This window comes from Theropithecus gelada, chromosome 18 (genome assembly GCF_003255815.1).
Source record: "Theropithecus gelada isolate Dixy chromosome 18, Tgel_1.0, whole genome shotgun sequence".
Taxonomy (NCBI): Eukaryota; Metazoa; Chordata; class Mammalia; order Primates; family Cercopithecidae; genus Theropithecus; species Theropithecus gelada.
This window is the reverse complement of record NC_037686.1, coordinates 67098366-67118299: the sequence shown is the minus strand read 5'-3', so window position 1 is coordinate 67118299 and position 19934 is coordinate 67098366. Positions and strand designations below refer to the sequence as shown.

The 19934-nt window shown below is 40.1% G+C and overlaps 1 protein-coding gene across 1 annotated transcript in view; it reads right to left on the bottom strand.

The window, feature by feature from the left end:
* The window catches only part of C18H18orf63 (chromosome 18 C18orf63 homolog), a 40489-nt gene extending 33292 nt beyond the window's left edge, over positions 1–7197 (bottom strand). The window contains exons 1-3 of the mRNA XM_025365694.1: positions 6957–7197; positions 3941–4105; positions 1353–1431 (exon numbers count right to left, since the gene is read on the bottom strand). Coding sequence (XP_025221479.1) covers positions 1353–1431; positions 3941–4074 — 213 coding nt within the window. The 5' untranslated portion in view covers positions 4075–4105; positions 6957–7197. The remainder of the gene's footprint in view (positions 1–1352; positions 1432–3940; positions 4106–6956) is intronic.
* Between the last annotated feature and the right edge of the window lie 12737 nt (positions 7198–19934).

Sequence of the window (19934 nt, the reverse complement as noted above, 5' to 3'; positions counted from 1 at the left end):
TCTACAGTGTTCGTGAGGGTATGGAAAAACAGGTTTTCTTCCAGACTATTTGTTAACATACAATCCAGCAAAAAGCTTTTCAGACAGCAATTTAGCAGTATCTATATTATAGTTTAAAGTGCATTACAATCTATCTCTAAAAATGTAACCGACAAACTATCAGACAAAAGTGATACAATTTCAATGATGCTTTCTGAAACACTGTAACAGCACAGACTCAGATGTGCACTGGAAAGTATTAAGTAAATTACTATACATCCATACAATGAAGTATTTCACAGCCTTAAAAATGAGGAAGATACGCTACTGACATGGAAAGATATCCAGGAAAGGCTGTTAAAGGGGAAATGAATGGCAAGTTTCAAAATAGTATGTATGCAATCCTATTTTCTACTTTTAAACATCAACTTTTTTTTTTTTTTTTTTTTTTTACGGAATACCTTTGTAAGAAAGCAATACATTTTTTAAAAAACAGATAGCTACTTTCCTCTTATCACCCTTGCTTAAATTCACATACTTGAATTTACTAGTACTGTAAAATAATGTCCTTGTTCCATAAAGATGTTTAGGTAGAAAAAGATACGAATAAGATATTAATTTACTTGTTAACCAACAGCTTGCCTTTTAAAAAAACTTTATTAAGAATAAGAAAATATGGCTGGGCATGGTGGCTCAAGCCTGTAATCTAAGCACTTTGAGAGGTCGAGGTGGGAGGATTGCTTGAGCTCAGGAGTTCGAGAGCAGCCTGGGAAACACGGGGAAACCCTCTCTCTACACAAAAGACAAAAAATTAGCTGTGCATGTTGGCGTGCACCTGTAGTCCCAGCTACTCAAGAGGCTGATGAAGGAGGATTGCTTGAGTCTGGGAGGTGGAAGTAGCAGTGAGTTGAGATGGAGCCACTGCACTCCAGCCTGGTCAAGAGAGCCATACCCTGTCTCAAAAAAAGGAAGGAAAGTAGGGAGGGAGGAAAGGAGGGAGGGAGGGAAAATATGAGATGGACATATAACCAAGACCTAGGAGAAAAATAAAAGAACTAAACTTTGAATAAAACATGATAAAATGTATCAAGCCCATGCTATCTTAAAAATTATACTGTAGCATGTTTTATTCATTAATAGTCTTTATCTTAGCATTTATAATGAGAAAAATAAATGTTAAATTAGAACCACAAAAATGGATTTTACACATCAGGCATTTCAATATTAGTTTGTTAATAATCCAATTAACCTATAACATATTGTGATTAATCAATCCTCATAAACATCTTAACTTTAGCTACAATACATAAATTATTATTTATCAATATTATTCTCAACTAGTAATAACATTTCAAAAATATTAAAATACTAACCGCCATCACCACCCAAATTTGGTTTAATATTCCAGACACAGGTGATGCAAGAATATCTTGATGCAAAAACAGCAATTGCCTGTGGAGATGAAATATATTACAAAGTGGACTTGCTCACTGGTATGATTTGGTTCTGTGTCCCCACCCAAATCTCACATTGAATTATAATCCCCAGTGCTGGCAGAGGTACCTAGTGGGAAGTGATTGGATCGTGGGGACGGATTTCCCCACTGCTGTTCTTGTGATAGTCAGTTCTCATTAGATCTTGTTTAAAAGTGTGGAGCACTTCCTCCCCACACCACTCTCTCTTGCTGCCATTAGGAGAAGGTGCTTGCTTCCCCTTCACCCTTCTGACATGATTGTAAGTTTCCTGAGGCCTCCAATCATGCTTCCTGTTAAGCTTGTGGAACTGTGAGTCAATTAAACCTCTTTTCATAAATTATCCAGTCTTAGGTAATTCTTTGTAGCAGTGTGAAAACAGACTAATACACTCACTGTCTGTTCTTACTTTATTGGAACATTTTAAACATTTGCTTAGCTAAAATGTTAAGTTTCTCCTAGGCAACAATTGTGTTAGAGATTTTCTCTCCTCACAATTAGCATAGCACCTTGAACAGTGTAGGTGTAGGTACTCAGGCAATATTTGAATTAAGAGAATTAGGAAGTTTTAGATATTAACATGAGAATTTGTCCCTGCATCTGAATTTCCTAACCTCTTTCATCTGTGAACTTAAATTCATCTTTTAGAACTCAAGTTTTGTCCTAAATACTTGAAGAAATCTACACACAGCGAAGAATCTGTCTCTTTTAACTCCTATTTCTTCCATTTTTCCTTTTTTAAAAAAAGGGTGGTGGGCAGGGGGCACCAGAGGCAAGAGTCTAAGGATTCACCTGTCAGTGAAGTTACCAACCACTTAAACATTTAGAGCTACTGACTAAATCCTTTTCCTTCAGAAAGGAAATTCTTCCCAAGCCAGAAAGAAGTAGGTAGTGGTTTCAACAGCCAAATGAACTTAAAACAAACATCATCAGAATCAAATTACCATTAATAATTTCATTTCAAGGTTCAAGGGAAAGATAGGAAAAATACAAAAAGAATACAACTGGAAATCTGAAAACCTTCAACATTACTAATCATCAAAGAAACAAATTAAAATAACCATTAGGATGTATATAGGGTTACCTTGAAAACCAACATAGGCCAATCTGTTTCTGGTGGCTTCACATTTGTTGGAACCCAGGTGTATCAGGTACTTGCCTTGGCAAGGCCTGCCATTATCTGACACAGCCAAATGCTAATAGAGAGAGCTCTGCAATCTCTATTCAAGACTCTCTGTCAAACCAGGGTGAGTTAACCCCACTCTGTGGGCATGGCTACCTTCAATTTGAGGGCAAACAGAAGAAAAACCTCACTTTAGGTTTTCTACCTATTTTAGTATTTCCAAAAGGAGTCACAGATTAAGTCCTTAACAGGTATCAAATTATACTTTAGCAGGAAGGGTACAGGGTCCCTGATGCCCTTGGGTGGGAAAATATGCAAAAGAGAGAAGAAAAACTCTGTAAATAAGAGGAAAATGAAGGACACCTCAAAAGTGGCTTCCTTATTTCTTGCCTCTGGGTATCCTCTAGTTATTTGTTCTTCTCTAAGCAATTCATTTAAATATAGAATCTTCTCATGTATTCTATGACTCTTCCTTTGAGTGCCTCAAACAATTTAAACGAGGGTCCTCAGTAATCATGGAATTATACTTTAGGTTTCCTCTAAGCTGTTTTTCTTTTCTTTTCTTCTTCTTTTTTTTTGAGATGGCATCTCGCTCTGTTGCTCAGGCTAGAGTGCAGTGGCACGGTCTTGGCTCACGGCAACCTCTACCTCCTGGGTTCAAGCGATTCAACTGCCTCAGCCTCCTGAGTAGCTGGGATTACAGGTGCCTGCCACCATGCCCAGCTAATTTTTTTGCATTTTTAGTAGAGATGGGGTTTCACCATGTTGGCCAGGCTGGTCTCCAACTCCTGACCTTGTGATCTGCCCACCTCGGCCTCCCAAAATGCTGGGATTACAGGCGTGAGCCACCATGCCTGGCCTTCTTAAGCTGTTTTTCAACGACTATGTGGGATCAGATATTTTGAGACAGATCCTAGAGAAATACTTCTCAGTGTCTCATACTGACTTGAGAATTAAGAAACTACTAATCTAAGATGTTTATAGGATCTCTAAGGGCCCCGCCTACTAGAAATACCTACTGGAAAATAGTAGGTATTCCATAAATATTGATCAATTAGGACCTCTACATTTCTGGGAGCCTGAATTTAATTCATGAATGTCTGTGGAGATTTTAAACTTTTAAAAAGCACATAAGAGGTCACAAATATAAAAACTCAACAGTGACATAATTCTATTGCAAGTATTTTAAGTCCCTGCTTAAATGTAATCCAATATACCTGGTCAAAACAAAATGTGACTTCCTTTATTTTAAAATTATAAACACAAATTGAGTGAATGAGTATTTTGCTTTATAGAAAATTCCTCTAAAACAGCTTTTATAGGTCTTAAAGTTTTAAAAGTCTTAGTTATAAGATGTATTTTTTACCTGCACGTCTTCATTTGTATAGTCCTTATCTCAGTATCTGCCACCTTATTACTCAGTATTATTCTGACAGCACAGAGTTTGTTTAAATCTGGAAGTGTGATGAAGAACAGAGACTGCTGCCTAGAATCATTCATACTTTCTGACTGAGCGTCTCAAGAATCAGGCCTTTAAAAATAAATAGCAAAAAAAGGTAGTAAATTATCTTACCAATAGAGGTCCAATACCAAGTCAGCACACAATATTTGATATTGTTTTAGAATAGGATCATACAAACAAGTTAGTTTGCAAACTTCAGCAGTTAAGTATCACTGCCATTTACCTTTAAGGTCTTCTAATGATTTTCTATGATTTTTGGTACAAGTTTTACTAAGATATAGTTCACATAACATAAAATTCACCCATTTAGTGTGTACAATTCAGTTTTTTACTGTATTCAGAGTTGTGCAACCATCACTGCAATAAATTTTAGAATATTTTCATCACTCCGTTTTCTATAACAATAATTATTTTTTAAAAGTCAAAATGTATAGCAAAGTGTTTTGTTGTTTCAGATTTTTCTGTAAAGCACTTCAAGGTTGAGGAATATATTATTTGTCATTGTACATGAAAGAAAATGTTTACTGAAGTCTCTAAATTATTGCCTAGTTTTTGTTTCCGCTAATTATCCAGCTTTCAAATTCTGTTGGAGGTACAGTTTACAGTTGATAATTCACAAGGTATACCTTTGAAGTCTACATTACGTTTTACTACAGAAACAAAAACTAGAATATAAAAGTAAAGCAACCTAGTGAAGCATCACTACTCTAACATGCCCAAATACATTGGGGAAAAGTAAGCTGGACTCTAGTACTTTCAACTTTTCAACATCATGTTTTTTCTTTTTAAGAAAGAATAACATACTGGCCCGGGAATATGCAGTGTGACCAGCCTTCTGATCACAATACTGAAATGAGTTTGTGGTGTCATCTGAGGAATGCTGGCAATGCCCTTTGGCTCCAACACATCTCCCTCACTCTAGCATCACAGTGTTTGAAATTCTCATCACTAGAGAACCACTTGGTTCTTTTAAAAATAGAAGTAGTCTTACGAAGGTTAACACAAATTCACACGAGGTGTTGATGAATTAAGATGATTCCTGTTATCATTAACAATAAAAATATTCCCTTTCTGATTTGACGTTTTGAAAAGTAGGCCGGGCGCGGTGGCTCAAGCCTGTAATCCCAGCACTTTGGGAGGCCGAGACGGGTGGATCACAAGGTCAGGAGATCAAGACCATCCTGGCGAACACGGTGAAACCCCGTCTCTACTAAAAAATACAAAAAACTAGCCGGGCGAGATGGCGGGCGCCTGTAGTCCCAGCTACTCGGGAGGCTGAGGTGGGAGAATGTCGTGAACCCGGGAGGTGGAGCTTGCAGTGAGCTGAGATCCGGCCACTGCACTCCAGCCTGGGCGGCAGAGCGAGACTCCGTCTCAAAAAAAAAAAAAAAAAAAAAAAAAAAAAAAAAAAAAAAAAAAAAAAAGAAAAGTTAAAAAGAAAAAAAGTACAAAGTTCCAAGGTAAACACTGGTGACTTCATAATTTTAATTCTCTTCACCGGAAGTTTTTTAGCAGAGAGCATCAATAATGATCAAGGTAAAATATATGGCAAAAGGCTGATTACAGCTTAGGCCCAGGACAAATACATGTTTTAAAGAAAATAGGTCAAAGATATGGGCGAAAGTTTGTGATCTGTTACTTTCATTTCTAATGCACATTTCCCACTAAAATTACTTTTTTTTTTTTTTCTTTTTGAGACCGAGTTTCGCTTGGTCGCCTAAGCTGGAGTGCAGTGGCGCGATCTAGGCTCATTGCAACCTCCGCTTCCCAGGTTCAAGCGATTCTTGTGCTTCAGCCTCCCAAGTAGCTGGGATTACAGATGTGTGCCACCATGCCCAGCTAATTTTTGTATTTTAGTAGAAATGGGATTTTGCCATGTTGGCCAGGCTGGTCTCAAACTCCTGGGCTCAAGCGATCCACCCACCTCCGCCTCCCAAAGGGCTGGGATTACAGGCAGGAGCCACTGCGCCCGGCCTAAAATTACTTTCTCTCTCATTTTTCCTCTAAATTACAGTAGGGTGTAAATTCCAGGTCACCAAAAAAATTCCTGGGTGCAAGTCCTCCCGTTCTGCCAATCTTCAAATACTCATGGATTGCAACACTGTATGTAAACAAGAGTGATCTGTTCAAGGATAAGCATGAATTTATTAGAATTATTACTATTTTTTAATTTTGGGAGTTCCTAGTTGGCAAAACTTGCAGATTCAAAAGGAATGTTGTTTTCTTTGACTAGGCTGTAGAAGAACTATATCGTGAAGCTCAAAACGTGGGCCAAGCCTTATGATGATCTACGGATGTGCCATTAACATCCCGTCCAGGGAGTCGCTCCACTACGTTTCTGTCCCAGGATTTCATCTTTGTCCCCAATCCCCAGCAGGGCAAGGAACCAGCGCCAGGAGCACGCGACAGGAACCTGCACAACTCTACACACGTGAGGCCTCGGAGAACCCCAAAGGCCCAAAGCTCTGGGGGCGCCCAGCTCGTGCAGTGCCGTGCGCGAAGCCTGGGGACCGCGGTCCCATCGGGAGCTCCACTGGCCTCTGGCTACGAGGGGCCCTTCCTAAAAATCAGTCTGGGGCGCGGGGTTCAGGACGGCCCCAGACCCGGCTTCCCGCTGCCCCAGGCGAGCGCCCACCCCTCATCCGGCCTGGCTTCTGTGTCCGCAGTAATGGCCGCGAGTGGAAACCAATCTAAGGTCTTTGTTCGGCTGAATCCATTTCAAAAGGTTTTTCTATACATTTCCAATATAATAAAATGCCCGAAAAACTGGGACTCATGGGTCTTTGCAGATGAACACAATTTTTTTTTTTCTGATCCAAACCAGCGCCCTCAGGGCGCCGGCACCGGGATCCTGCCCCCAGAGCGGCCCTGACCTGCTCCTCCGCAACCGTGGGGAAGAGAATCGGGAAAACGGTCTTACAAACTGGAAAAGCAACGCTTCCAACGCCCGCGGCCTCCTGCACTGCAGATATGCCGGCTTTCTCCTCAGCGGGAGGAAGGGCGGGCGGGCGGCAGGGCCTCCAGCGGCCTCCCTCGCTTCCGCTCCGCCTCCTTCAAGCAGCTGCCCCCCAGGCCAGGCCTCCTGGTTTCTGCGAGGCGTCGACTGAGAGCCCGCGCGCCTCAGCTCCCTCCTCGCCACCCTCAGGAGACGCTCCTGGCTCCTGCCTTTCCTCGGCCCTCAGGAGCCAATCCCAGCATTCCCCGCGCTTTCCCAGCGTGCCCTGCGCTCTCCCAGCATGCCCTGCAAGCCTTGCGCTCCTGGCGCGCAATGCAGGTCAACTTTTCCCGCCAACGCAGGAACCGACCAAAGCCGGCCATGGATGACTCGGTGAATCCCTGAGAGCGTCTCTCAGCCCAAGCAGGTGTGGGTGAGGCCGGGACACAAGGTTCTGGCCACCCTCCAAGACGGGGAAGCTGGATCAGTGCAACACGTCCAACGGGGAGCTCCAGCGCTGAAGCCCCGGCTAACTGCGTGCTGCACAGGGCTGCCCAGCCTCTCGCCTCCGCACGTTTCCCCTCAGATTCTCATGCTCGACTTTACAGCTTCTGCAGTTCCTTTAGTGGTGGCAATCTCCATGACTGGAACATCTTCATGCCTGGTGTGGAGGGGAAGCGTGGTGGTGCAAGCTCGTGGGAGCAAATGCCCGAAGCGCCTACCGTAGTGCAGATGCATTTCTAGGGGCTGCTGCTAGAGTACTAGGCAAACAGCATTCCCAGTCTTCGTGGGACGCACATTTTAAGTGGGAGTTGGAAAACAGATGAGCAAGATAAATGTGCAAAATCTTAGTATGGCAGATGGCGATAGGTGCATTGGAAAAAAATTAAGTAGGGTAGGGAGGCGGGGAGTGCCAAGGAGAAGTCGTTAGGTTTAATAGCATGGTCAGGAAGGCCTCGTGGAGAAGGGGATGTTTGAGAAAGACATGAAGGTGTTGAGAGTGGGCAGCCTCGTGCATGTCTCAGGGGGGAATGTTTGTTAGGGGAGAGGGAATCCTACAAAAGACCAGGGCAGTAGGGGCACCATCTGGCTGCAGTAGAGCAGGAAAGGTCCCTGAGACCGGAGGAGATACAGAGAGCCAGACAGGGTTAGGCCTGATAAGCCATGAAAGTATTAAAGGTGCATCCAGCCTACTGTGCTGGAATGGACTGAGGGGGACAGAGAAAGGATGAAAAGCAGTTAGGAGGCAATGGCAGTAAGGAGAGAGGTGGCTTGGATCAGAGCAGTGGCAGTGGAGAGGATGGGATGGGATTGGATTCTGGATATACTTTGAAATTAGATTTAATAGGATTTGGATATGGATTGATGTGGGGTCTGAGAGAGAGGCAGAGGAATCAAGCATCACTCCAGGGTTTTTATACTAAGAATTCAGAAGGATTGGGTTGCCATTAATTACAAAGGGGAAGACTAAGAGGAACAAGTTTGGAGTTGTTGACATTGAGAAATGAAGAGGAACAATAAGAGTTCTGGGGAAATATCTGCATCTAATAGATGTTATTTAAAACCCTAGACCAGATTGGATCTCCAAGAGAGTGCATGTAGGAAGAAAAGGAACCCTCACACTGGATCCCGGACACCCCAGTATGAGGTCGGGGAGATGACAGGGAACCTCATGGGTGGAATTTCAGGAAATTTTCATTAAGTCAGAGATTTGCTACTTTTCAATCCCACATCTTCCCAGCTCCCAGATGTGGTATTGTGAAAGAATGAGATTTTATATTGTGTTTAATGTCTAATCAGTTAGAGTCATTTACCTATTTTATTTGCAAAATAATTTTTGGCAAAGAAGAATGTTTTTAGATATCCTCCTATCAATAAGAATGTGTTTGATATTTATAATTGTTTGGTTACTTATGTGAGATCATAGTAAATGATTATCACAAGGTTGTTTAGACAAATCAGCCTCCTAAGACAAATACACTTTACATTAATTGAACAAAACACAATCTTCTGAATAGTCTAACAAATGTTATGTCTCAAATTTAACACTTACAGTCTGAAGGTTTTATGTCACAGTCCTCGGAATTATTAAAACAAATCTTTTAATCAAGCCAGAAAATCTCTTTGTCCTACTTGGTATATACACATGGGGAAAGAAACCCCTCTGTTCTATGAAGACAGGTAAAAAGTATAGATTCAATTTAAATTTTGTGATAACTGTGGATATTCACTAGCCTTTCCTATGTATCTAAACAAAGGGAAGCCGAGTGTTCTTTATTCCCAAAAGCACATGTATCAACACTTTCTGTTCTTAATATCTGTGCTATTGAACTTATGGCCCCTGGTTTTAACAATAATTTTAACCAAGGCAGAATTAAAGACATTTGAAGTTTGTTTGTTTGTTTGTTTTGAGATGGAGTCTCGCCCTGTCTCCCAGGCTAGAGTGCCATGGCACGATCTCGGCTCACTGCAACCTCCGCCTCCCAGGTTCCTGCATTTCTCCTGCCTCCGCCTCCCGAGTAGCTGGGACTACAGGTGCGCGCCACCATGCCTGGCTAATTTTTGTACTTTTTAGTAGAGACGGGGTTTCACCATATTGACCAGGCTGGTCTTGAACTCCTGACCTCGTGATCTGCCCGCCTCAGCCTCCCAAAGTGCTGGGATTACAGACGTGAGTCACAGTGCCTGGTCTGAAGTTTTAAATTATGTTCACATTACCAAATACCAAATAGGCCATTTCTAATCACATAAAAGGTGCTTAACAAATATTTATTGAATGGATTCACAGGCAGATGTCTCCCAAGCTTTTATATTATGCCTGTGAGAAACTGGTACGATTTTATGTCATGAATTCTGAATCTTGCTACCATCTTCGATTTAGCCGATAAGCTCAAAACCAAATTTGAGATCCACTTTGAGCAGTTGTGCAGGACTTGAGGAAATGCATCTTTATATTTGCATGAGAGGAGCTGTTGTTTAGTGGTTAAGAGCATAGTCTTTGGGGCCAGGCTGCCTGGATTTGAATCCTGGTTCTGCCAATTACTAGCTATGTGATGTTAAGGTAGGAAACTTAGCCTCTCTGTACTGCAGTTTCATTACCTTAAAAACAGGGATTATAATAGTATTTTTTAGGGTGATAATATACCCCTTAACATAATAAAGGAGTTAATGCACATTAAATACATAGCATACTTACATCAGTGCTTGATATAAGGACAATTTAAGTGTCAGTTATAGTTGATACTAAAACCATGGGAAGAAGTATAAAACAGGCTATGAAGGCTCTGGTTTTAATACTAGTCACGTTTACTATGTGTCCTTCGGCCTGATAGTTTGCTTCTCTAAGATGCTATTTGACCATATGACACATGGAAATGATAGTCACTAGCTCAGAGTCTTCTTGTTAGGATTAAATGAGATAATGTATATATGTATATAAAATGTTTGGAAATACTTCCACATAATTAACACTGAATGTTAGTTCATCTTCTTACTAACTTTACTCTTGTTTTATCTTACTTTACCACCTTGGTTTTCCTTTGCTTTGGTTTTTATCTGCTATAGATTGAGTCATGTGTCTCCCCTAATTCATATGTTGAAGCTTAACCCCCCTACATGTGACTATATTTGGAGACAGGGCCTACAAGGAGGTAATTAAGATTAATGAGATCATAAGGATGGGGCTGAGCATATGTCAGGAGGACAAGCTAGAGGAGCTACCCACTCCAGGGCCTCCTTTCTGTGGAGAGCTGCAGAGACATCAGGAGGACCTGTCTGCAGAGGAGCTACACACTCCAAGGCCTCCTCTGAGCTATTGTGTCACTCAATAAACCTCCTTTGCCTTGCTCACCCTTCTCGTATCCACATACCTCATTCTTCCTGGATGCAGGAGAAGAACTCAGGACCTACTGAATGGCAGGGCTGAAAAAGCTGTAAGACAAACAGGGCTGAAACACACCCCTTGCTCACCACGTTGCGGGTGAAAAGGAAAGAACTGTAGCCCTTCAGGGACCCCAGACCTGGGAGCTCCCCAAGCCTGGGTTGTGACTCCCTCTTTGGGGCCCTGCGGTTCCTGGAGTCTCCAAGCTTCTGGGCAACACCACATTCCCTGGTGGCAGCCGTGGAAGCTGCTTGCAGGGTGCCTGGTCCAGTTGTAGCCTTGCAGAGAGCCGGCGCCTATGCCAGCACCTGGAGCTGCCCACCCTGCTGCAGCAGCCAGTGTACCTGACTGTGTGCAGTGGCTGAACCCCATGCTTGCTCGCTCACATACCCCTTGTCCTTCCACATCTGGCTCACCATTGGCAGGCATGGGATCCAGGCCAGTAGTGTGAGCTGAGTGCCGCCTGCCAGGCCAAGTGGGTGGAATAAGCCCAGGGGACCTGAGCAAATCTCAGGCAAAGGTGCCACCAGCCACAGAGGTTTCCTGCCAGAAAAGTGACACCCTAAATATCCTGTAACAGAATCATTGTACTTTATGCATAATTCCTTTTTTGCTATCCTTTAGCGAAGTTCGCTTGAATATTCTGACAGTGCTATAAGAAAGCAAAGTAAAGGCTATGCATCCCCACTTGTGCCACAGTAATGAAAAGAGAAGAGTAGTGGTGGGTGGCAAGGAGTGATATTGGTAATCACTGAGGGAATTGAGGGAAAGAAGGATCCAAGGGATGCAGCTGCATACTTGGACACTAACGTCCAGGGTTTAGTTTCTTCTAGAATCAACCTTAGAGTTCCTAGACTATTTTTATCAAGGTAGATAGCTGTGTATCTGACATGTGACTCCCAGCAGCATAGGGTATGAAAATGCCATTGCCGTCTCCATTGTTCCAGTTGTTACTTATCAAGCATCTCAGACTTGGACTTAATCAGTCCAAGTTGATTACAGCACACATTTTCGTTGTGAACTATTTTCACGCTGCTGCTGATGTTAGCCTCCCTTTCCCTGTTTTCTATACTGGAAAAGAAAGAAAACAGTATTTCAGCTTTAGTAGAGGTCATGGAAAAAAATTTAAAACTTTGCTGGTACTCTTGCTAGTGATACATAAGTAAGTAAATCCACATTTCTCAGTGTGGTTACAATGTAATTATGATTTTCCATGTACTTAAAATCTATCTTCTGGATCACATTTACGCCCTTATTCATTCAAAAACATTTATTGAACATCTGCTGAGTGCTAGGCACTGTGCTAGGTGCTGGAGATAGCAATGTGATTAACCATCATTGTCCCGAAGAACCCATGGCCCAACGAGAGAGACAGCCATGTAGATGGACGATGTAGTTGGTGTGTGTGATATGACCCAAGAATCAAGAAAGCACTGAGAGGGCACCTAATGGGAGGGAAGGGTGTGGTCAGCACATGCCTCCTCCAGGAAATGACTCCTAAGCTGAGTCATAAAGAGTCCTCAGCCCTTGGCCAATACAGAGAAAGTGAGAGAAAGGAGGTAAAGAGAGTACTCTGGCAAGGGAGAGGACTTGAGCAATGGTATGGAAGTGAGGAAAGTGTGCTGTGTGGAGAACTAAAAATAGCGAATTCTTGCTGGGTTCTAAGGTGTGAGGCAGAAATGACAAAGGATAAAGCTAGAGAGATAGGCAGGTACCAGATTTTGAGTGATCTTGTATGTTGTGGTAAGCAATTTGGATTTTGGTTATCAAGAGACATGGGAAAGTCTTAGGCAAGTTGTGATATGATCAGATTTTAATTTTGAGTCCAGTCCTGTATGGAGGATGGATCTGAAGAGGTCAGGACTACAGGTGAGAATAATTGAAGTTATTGAATGCAGGGTATGCAGGTAATCCTGGAAGGAAGATCTGGAGCAAAGATTGTAAGAATAAAGAGAAGAGCACTGATTGGAGAGATGTTTAACAGGTAAAATCTATAGGACTTGGTGATGAATTCAATTTTGATGATGATGTGGATTATTCCCAAGCCTCTGACTTGGATCACTGATAAGGTTAGCCTTTGTGTCCCCACCCAAATCTCATCTTGAATTGTAATTCCCAGGTGTTGAGGGAGAGACCTGGTGGTGATTGGATCATGGGGGCAGTTCCTTCATGCTGTTCTCATGATAGCGAGTGAGTTCTCATGACATCTGATGTATTTATAAGTGTTTGATAGTTCCTCTCTTGCTTGCTTCTTCTCTCTCCTGCCACCCTGTGAAGAGGTGCCTTCTGTCATGATTGTAAGTTTCCCACGGCTTCCCTAGCCATGCAGAACTGAGTAATTAAACCTTTTTTTTCTTTATAAATTACCCAGTCTCAGGTAGTATCCTCAGAGCAGTGTGAGAACAAATTAATACAGTGACCTTATGACAATGGCAGCATCAACTATTTCATGGAACTGTGTAGAACCCTGGACATCTTTTTTTGTTTGTTTGTTTTGTTTTTGTTTTGAGACGGAGTCTCGCTCTGTCCCCCAGGCTGGAGTGCAGTGCCGCGATCTCGGCTCACTGCAAGCTCCACCTCCCAGATTCACGCCATTCTCCTGCCTCAGCCTCCCGAGTAGCTGAGACTACAGGCGCCCGCCACTGCGCCCGGCTAATTTTTTGTATTTTTAGTAGAGACGGGGTTTCACCATGTTAGCCAGGATGGTCTTGATCTCCTGACCTTGTGATCCGCCCGCCTCGGCCTCCCAAAGTGCTGGGATTACAGGCGTGAGCCACCGCGCCTGGCCCACTTTACAAAGTTAAATATGATATCTGGAATTTCCTTTTTACCATTTTACCCTTGTTCAATTTATGCTGGAGACAAAAAGATTTAAAAAATAAATTTTATATTTCAACCATGTCCTACAATTAAACATTTACTGTCCTTATTGGCCTTCTCCTACTTAAAGATGGACCTACAAGAAAAATGTGTCTAAGGACATATTTACAGTAAGATGCCCTACATAATTAACCTGTCATTGAAGTTACTGAGGAAAATTCCACTATGTCAGCAATGAACTTCAGACATTTGTTTTGGGTTTATGGTGAGATATTATCCGTTGCTTTCTGCTCCTTGTTCTGCCTCAGCAATCCAAGTGATCAGAGGCTCTCAGCAGACATGCTGGTGGGTTATTAATGTACATGAGGGAAAAACAACTTCGAGTCATAAATGCTTTATTTTAAAATGAATAACAACTTTAAACATTTAGTGAAGTTTGGGAATTACTGCTAAGAGGGAATTGTTTAGAAATCAACTAAATATGGTGTATCTCCTAGAAATAGAAATATTTTTGGAAGGAAAAAATTAACCTGTGCTAACATGATATTTAAAAGACATGGATATACTACAGATGATCTGTGTAGATATTTAAAGATTTCATTTGCATAGAAGTGCTCATTTGCTGAGGGAACCAGCTCTCTATTGTTAATATAACTATACTGTTGATATAACTATAACTATTTGGGCAGGAAAGATCTGCTCAAGTAGGTCTTGTGGATGAGTGATGGAAGGAATTAGAAAAAATAATTTAAAAAGTAAAAATGCTACTTTTTGCTATTATAGTAGAAGAGAATAATGAGTGCTTTTTACTTTATATTTTTACCTGAGGAACTTTAGGAGTAGTATTGGTTTTCTAAATATGTATAAAACTGTCTTTACTGCAGGAAAAGTCAGGAGGAGTCTATAAATATTTGTGTTCCTTTCTCTGTTATGTTTGTCTCTAAATTTGCCCCTAGATTAACTTCACATTGGACTAACTGCCAAATAGGATGCTTCTTCATCCTTGTTTGAGAATAAGGAAATCCTCTGAGTAATAATAATAATAGCACAAGCTAAAATTTATTTTTTTAATGTTTCATTTTTAATTTTGGGGGGTACATAGAAGATGTATATATTTATGGGTTCCATGAGATATTTTGATATAGGCTTGCAATGTGTAATAATCACATCAGGGTGAATGGGTGTCTGTCCCCTCAAGTATTTACCTTTTGTGTTACAAACAATTCAATTACACTCTTTTAGTTATTGTTAAATGTACAATTAAATTATTTTTTACTATAGTCACCCTGTTGTGCTAACACATACTAGGTCTTATTCATTCTTTCTATTGTTTTTATACCCATTAACCATCCCCACTTTCCCCTGCTCCCTGTTATTACCCTTTCCAGCCTCTGGTAACCATCATTATCCTATCTGTCTCCATGAATTCAGTTGTTCTAAATTTTTAGCTCCCACAATTAACTAAGAACATGTGAAGTTTGTCTTTCTGTGACTGGCTTATTTCACTTAAGGACCTCCATTTTCATCCATGTTATTGCAAATGACAGGATCTCATTCTTTTTGTGGCTGAATAGTACTCTATTGTGTATATGCACCACATTTTCTTTATTCATCTGTTGATGGACACTTAGGTTTTGTTAGACCCTTATTAGTGGTTCTGCTTTTTGCCCTTTGAAGCATGTGATCTTTGTACCTACTCCCTGTTTTTACACCCCTTCCCCTTTTGAAATCCTTAATAAAAACTTGCTGGTCTGAGACTCAGGTGGGCAGCATGGTCCTACCAACATGTGATGTCACCCCTGGCGGCCCAGCTGTAAAACTCCTCTCTTTGTACTGTCTCTCTTTATTTCTCAGCCAGCCGACACTTATGGAAAATAGAAAGAACGTACGTTGAAATACTGGGGGCGGGTTCCCCCAATATCTGGCACGCCAACGTGGTTTTCTTTTTCCTAAGTGCTTGTGGGAACCCGATTCCTTTTGGTAGGTGCATAGAAACGTTCATTGGTTGGGTCCACAGGAATGCTTGTTCAGCTCCCTAATGATTGGTGAGTTATCTGTGTATTGTCTGGGGTAACTATGGGTCACATGAAGTCTAAACATTACGCCATCTCTGCTATATTAAACTCCTGTTAAAACAGGGAGGAGCTCGGGTGCCCATGGAAAATATGGTCACCCTATTCAGGGCAGTGGAAGAACGCTGTCCTTGGTTTCCTGAAAAGGGAACGTTAGATGTGGAACTATGGGATCATGTTGAAGAATCTCAAATCAATAATCTAAACTCCTACTTCAAAACTAGAGAAAAAGAGAGAAGTAAACCCAAAACAAGCAGAAGGAAGGAAGTAATAAAGAAAAAAGCAGAAAGTTAATGAAATTGAAGAAAGAAAAACAATAGAAAAAATCAGTGAAATGAAAAACTGTCCCTTTTAAAAGATCAGTAAATCTCCGGAAATGTTGACAAAGAAATAAAAAGACAAAAGTCACAAATTACAAATATCAGGAATTAAACTGAAGATACCATTACAGACCCTGCAGACATGAAGAGGATAATAAAGGACTACTACAAACAACTCCACACACATAGACTTGAGAACTTCAATGAAGCAGACCAATTCTCTGAAAGAGTATCAACTGTTATAACACACCCCATATGAAATGGGTAATTTGAATAGTCCTGTAACTATTAAAGAAACTTAATTGATAGCTTAAAATCTCAAAAAGAAATCTCTAGACCCATATGGTCTCACTGGAGAATTCTACCAAACCTTTAAAGAAGTCTAACATTAATTTCACAAATTCTTTTTCAGAAAAACAGAAAAAATAGAAAAGAAGGTCCCAATTTATTCTCTGAAGTCACTATTAATCTAACATCAAAACCAGACCATTACAGTACATAAAAAGAAAACTATACACCAATATCTCTCATAAGTATAGACACAAAAATTCTTAACAAAACATTAAAAATGGAATTCGGCAATATATGAGAAGAATTATACACCATAAACAAGTAGGCTTTATTCCAGAAAGACAAGGCCATTTGAATATTTGAAAATCAATAAATGTATTCCATCATATGAAAGTCTAGAAGAAACAACATTGAGTGATACAGAAAAATAATTAGATAAAATTCACACCCATTTATGATAAAAACTCTCAGAAAACTGAGTACAGTGGAGAGCTTCCTCAGTTTCATAAACAGCACCTAGAAAGACATACAACATTATACTTACTGGTGAGAGACTGAATACTTTCTGTTTAAGAACAAGAATAAGACAAGGGTGTACATTCACCAGTGCTCTTTAACTTAGTATTGGATGGTCTAGCCTGTGTGAAAAGACAAGAAAAGTAAACAAAAGGCACACATCATTTATAGGTGACGTAACGATCTATGTAGAAAATGCCAAGAAATTTACAAAAAAAACTGAGTTCAGCAAGGTTGCAGGGTATAAGACAAACATAAAAATCAATTATATTTTTATATATTATCAGTGAACTCATAGAAACAAAAACCACAATACCATTTACAGTTACTCAAAAAAAGAAATGTTTAGCTGTAAGCCTAACAAAACATGTACCGGATTTATATGCTGAAATTACAGAATGCTAATAAAAATATTAAGAGAGATTTCTAAATAAGTAGAGAGAGATTCTGTATGCATGGATTAGAAAAGTCAATGTAGTAATGACAGCAGTTCTTCCCAAACTGGCATACAAGTTTAAAGCAATTCCTATCAAAATCTCCAATGCATCATTAGATACAGACAAGATTATTCTAAAATGTATATGGAAAGACAAACTAGAATAGCTAAAACAATTCTGGACAAAAAGTGGAAAGAATCATTCTACCTTATTTCAGGACTTATTACCTAGCTACGCTAATGAAGACTAGATGATATTGGTGGAAGGATAGATATATAGATCAATGGAGCAGAATAGAGAACTCAGAAATAGCTTCATACAAGTACAATGAACTAATTTTTGACAGAGGTGCAAAAGCAATTCAATGAAGGAAAGATAGTCTTTTTAAACAAATGGTGCTTGAGCAACTAGATACAAGAAAAATGAACCCCAATGTAAGTGACTCAAAATAAATTATAGAATTAATGTAATACTATAACATTTTTAGAAGATAGCATAGGAGAAAATATAGGGCTTGGTAAAGTTCTTAGACACGACGCCAAAAACACGATGCATACAAGAAAAAAAGTGATAAATTGGACCTCTTTAAAATTAAAAACTTTTGCTTTGAGGAAGAGTAAGAGGATGAAAATACAAGCTACAAACTGGGATAAAATGTTCCCAAACCACATATCTAACAATGGATCCATGTCTAGTATAAAAAAGCTCTCAAAACTCAACATTTTAAAAATTTTAAATGGGCAAATTTTAAAATGGGCAAAAGACATGGAAAGACCTTTCACCAAAGAGGATATCCAGGTAACAAGTAAGTACAGGTATATGAAAAGATGTCCCAAGTTAAAACCACAATAAGATATCACTGCATACCTATTAGAAAATCGAAAATAAAAAATAGTGACAATACCGATGTTGGTGAGGATATGGAAAAATTGCATCTCTCATACACTGCTGGTAGGAATATAAAATGATACAACCACTCTGGAAGACTGTTTAGCAGTTTCCAAAAAAACTAAACATACGCTTACCATATGTCCCAACAGTCACACTGCTGGGCATTTATCCTAGAGAAAATAAAAACTTACGTTCACACAAAAACCTATACACTAATTGTTCATAGCAGCTTTGCTGTAATAGCCAAACACTGGAAACAACCAAAATGTCCCTCAATAGGGGAATGGCCAAATAAACTGTGATACTCTTGTGCATCCATACCATGCAATAATACTCAGTAATGAAAAGGCACTACTATCGATACATTTAAAAACTTGGATGGATGTCAGAGGCATTATGTTAAATGAAAAAAGCCAATCTAAAAGGTCATATTTTATATGGTTCCATTCATATAACATTTTTAAAATGACAAAATTACATAGATGGGAAACATTGCTGGTTATGAGGGGCTAGGGGTGGTATGGGAAAGGCGGTGGGTATAATTATAAGGGGGTAGCAACAGGGAGATCTTTGTGGTGATAGAACAGTCTGTATCTTGTTTGTGGTGGTTGCCACAAATCTACAGAAGTCCTAAGACAGGATGGAACTAACATAGTCCTCCTTATCCACAGTTTCATTTTCCAACTGTCAATCACAGTCCAAAAATATTAAGTAAAAATTTCTAGAAATAAATAATTCTTAGGTTTAAAATTGTGCAACATTCTGAGTAACATGATTAAATCTAGCACGTTCCTGCTTTGTCCTCACATCCCAGCATATGAATCATCCCTTCATCCAGAATGCCCACACTGTAGGCATTCCACGCCCATTACTTAGCCACTTGGTGGCCTTCTTGGCTATCAGATTGACTGTTGCGGTGTTACACTGTGTGTTCCAGTGAACTTTGTTTTACTTAATAATGGCCCCAAAGTGCAAGAGTAGTGATGCTGGCAATTCAGATATGCCAATGAGAAGCTGTGAAGTGCTTCCTTTAAGTGAAAAAAATGAAAGTTCTCAACTTAATAAGAAAAAAATAGGTTGAGACTTCTAAGATCTAAAGTAAGAAAGATCTTCAACCTGTGCAATTGTGAAGAAAGAAAAATTCATGTTAGTTTTGCCGTTGCACCTAAAACTGCAAAAGTTATGGCCACAGTGTGTGATAAGTGCTTAGTTAAGATGCAAAAGGCATTATGTTTCTCAGTGGAAGACATGAACAGAAACGTGTTTTTATTGATAATGTTGAAGTCAAAATATAGAGATGAATCTCTAAATTTAAAACACTTTATTTGGGAAGCAAGAATTGCAATTCTGGCCACACACAAAACATTTTATTTTAGTCTTCCATCTTTAGGATGTCTGAAGAACAAAGAAGGTTGGAGGTTTTATAAAAAGGAGAACTGTTACGTGTTATTCTGAAAGTTCATTGGCACTAGAAAGTTTGGTGAGTGACAGTGGGGTAAAACTCGTCTTAGAGTTGCAGCAGTTTGTTTCAGTAGTTAGTAGACAAAACTGATTTCAGATTACAACAGGCAATGTCTGAAGCCAGCCTGGCAGATAATTACATTCTTAGTGCAATGTCATTATATTATGTGCTCTGAGTGCTTTTTCCCTTGGACTCTCAACTTTGTTTTTGTTGAATATAAAAAATGACCCAATTTGTATGATCACCTTTCACAGTTCCCTTTTCTGATCAAGAT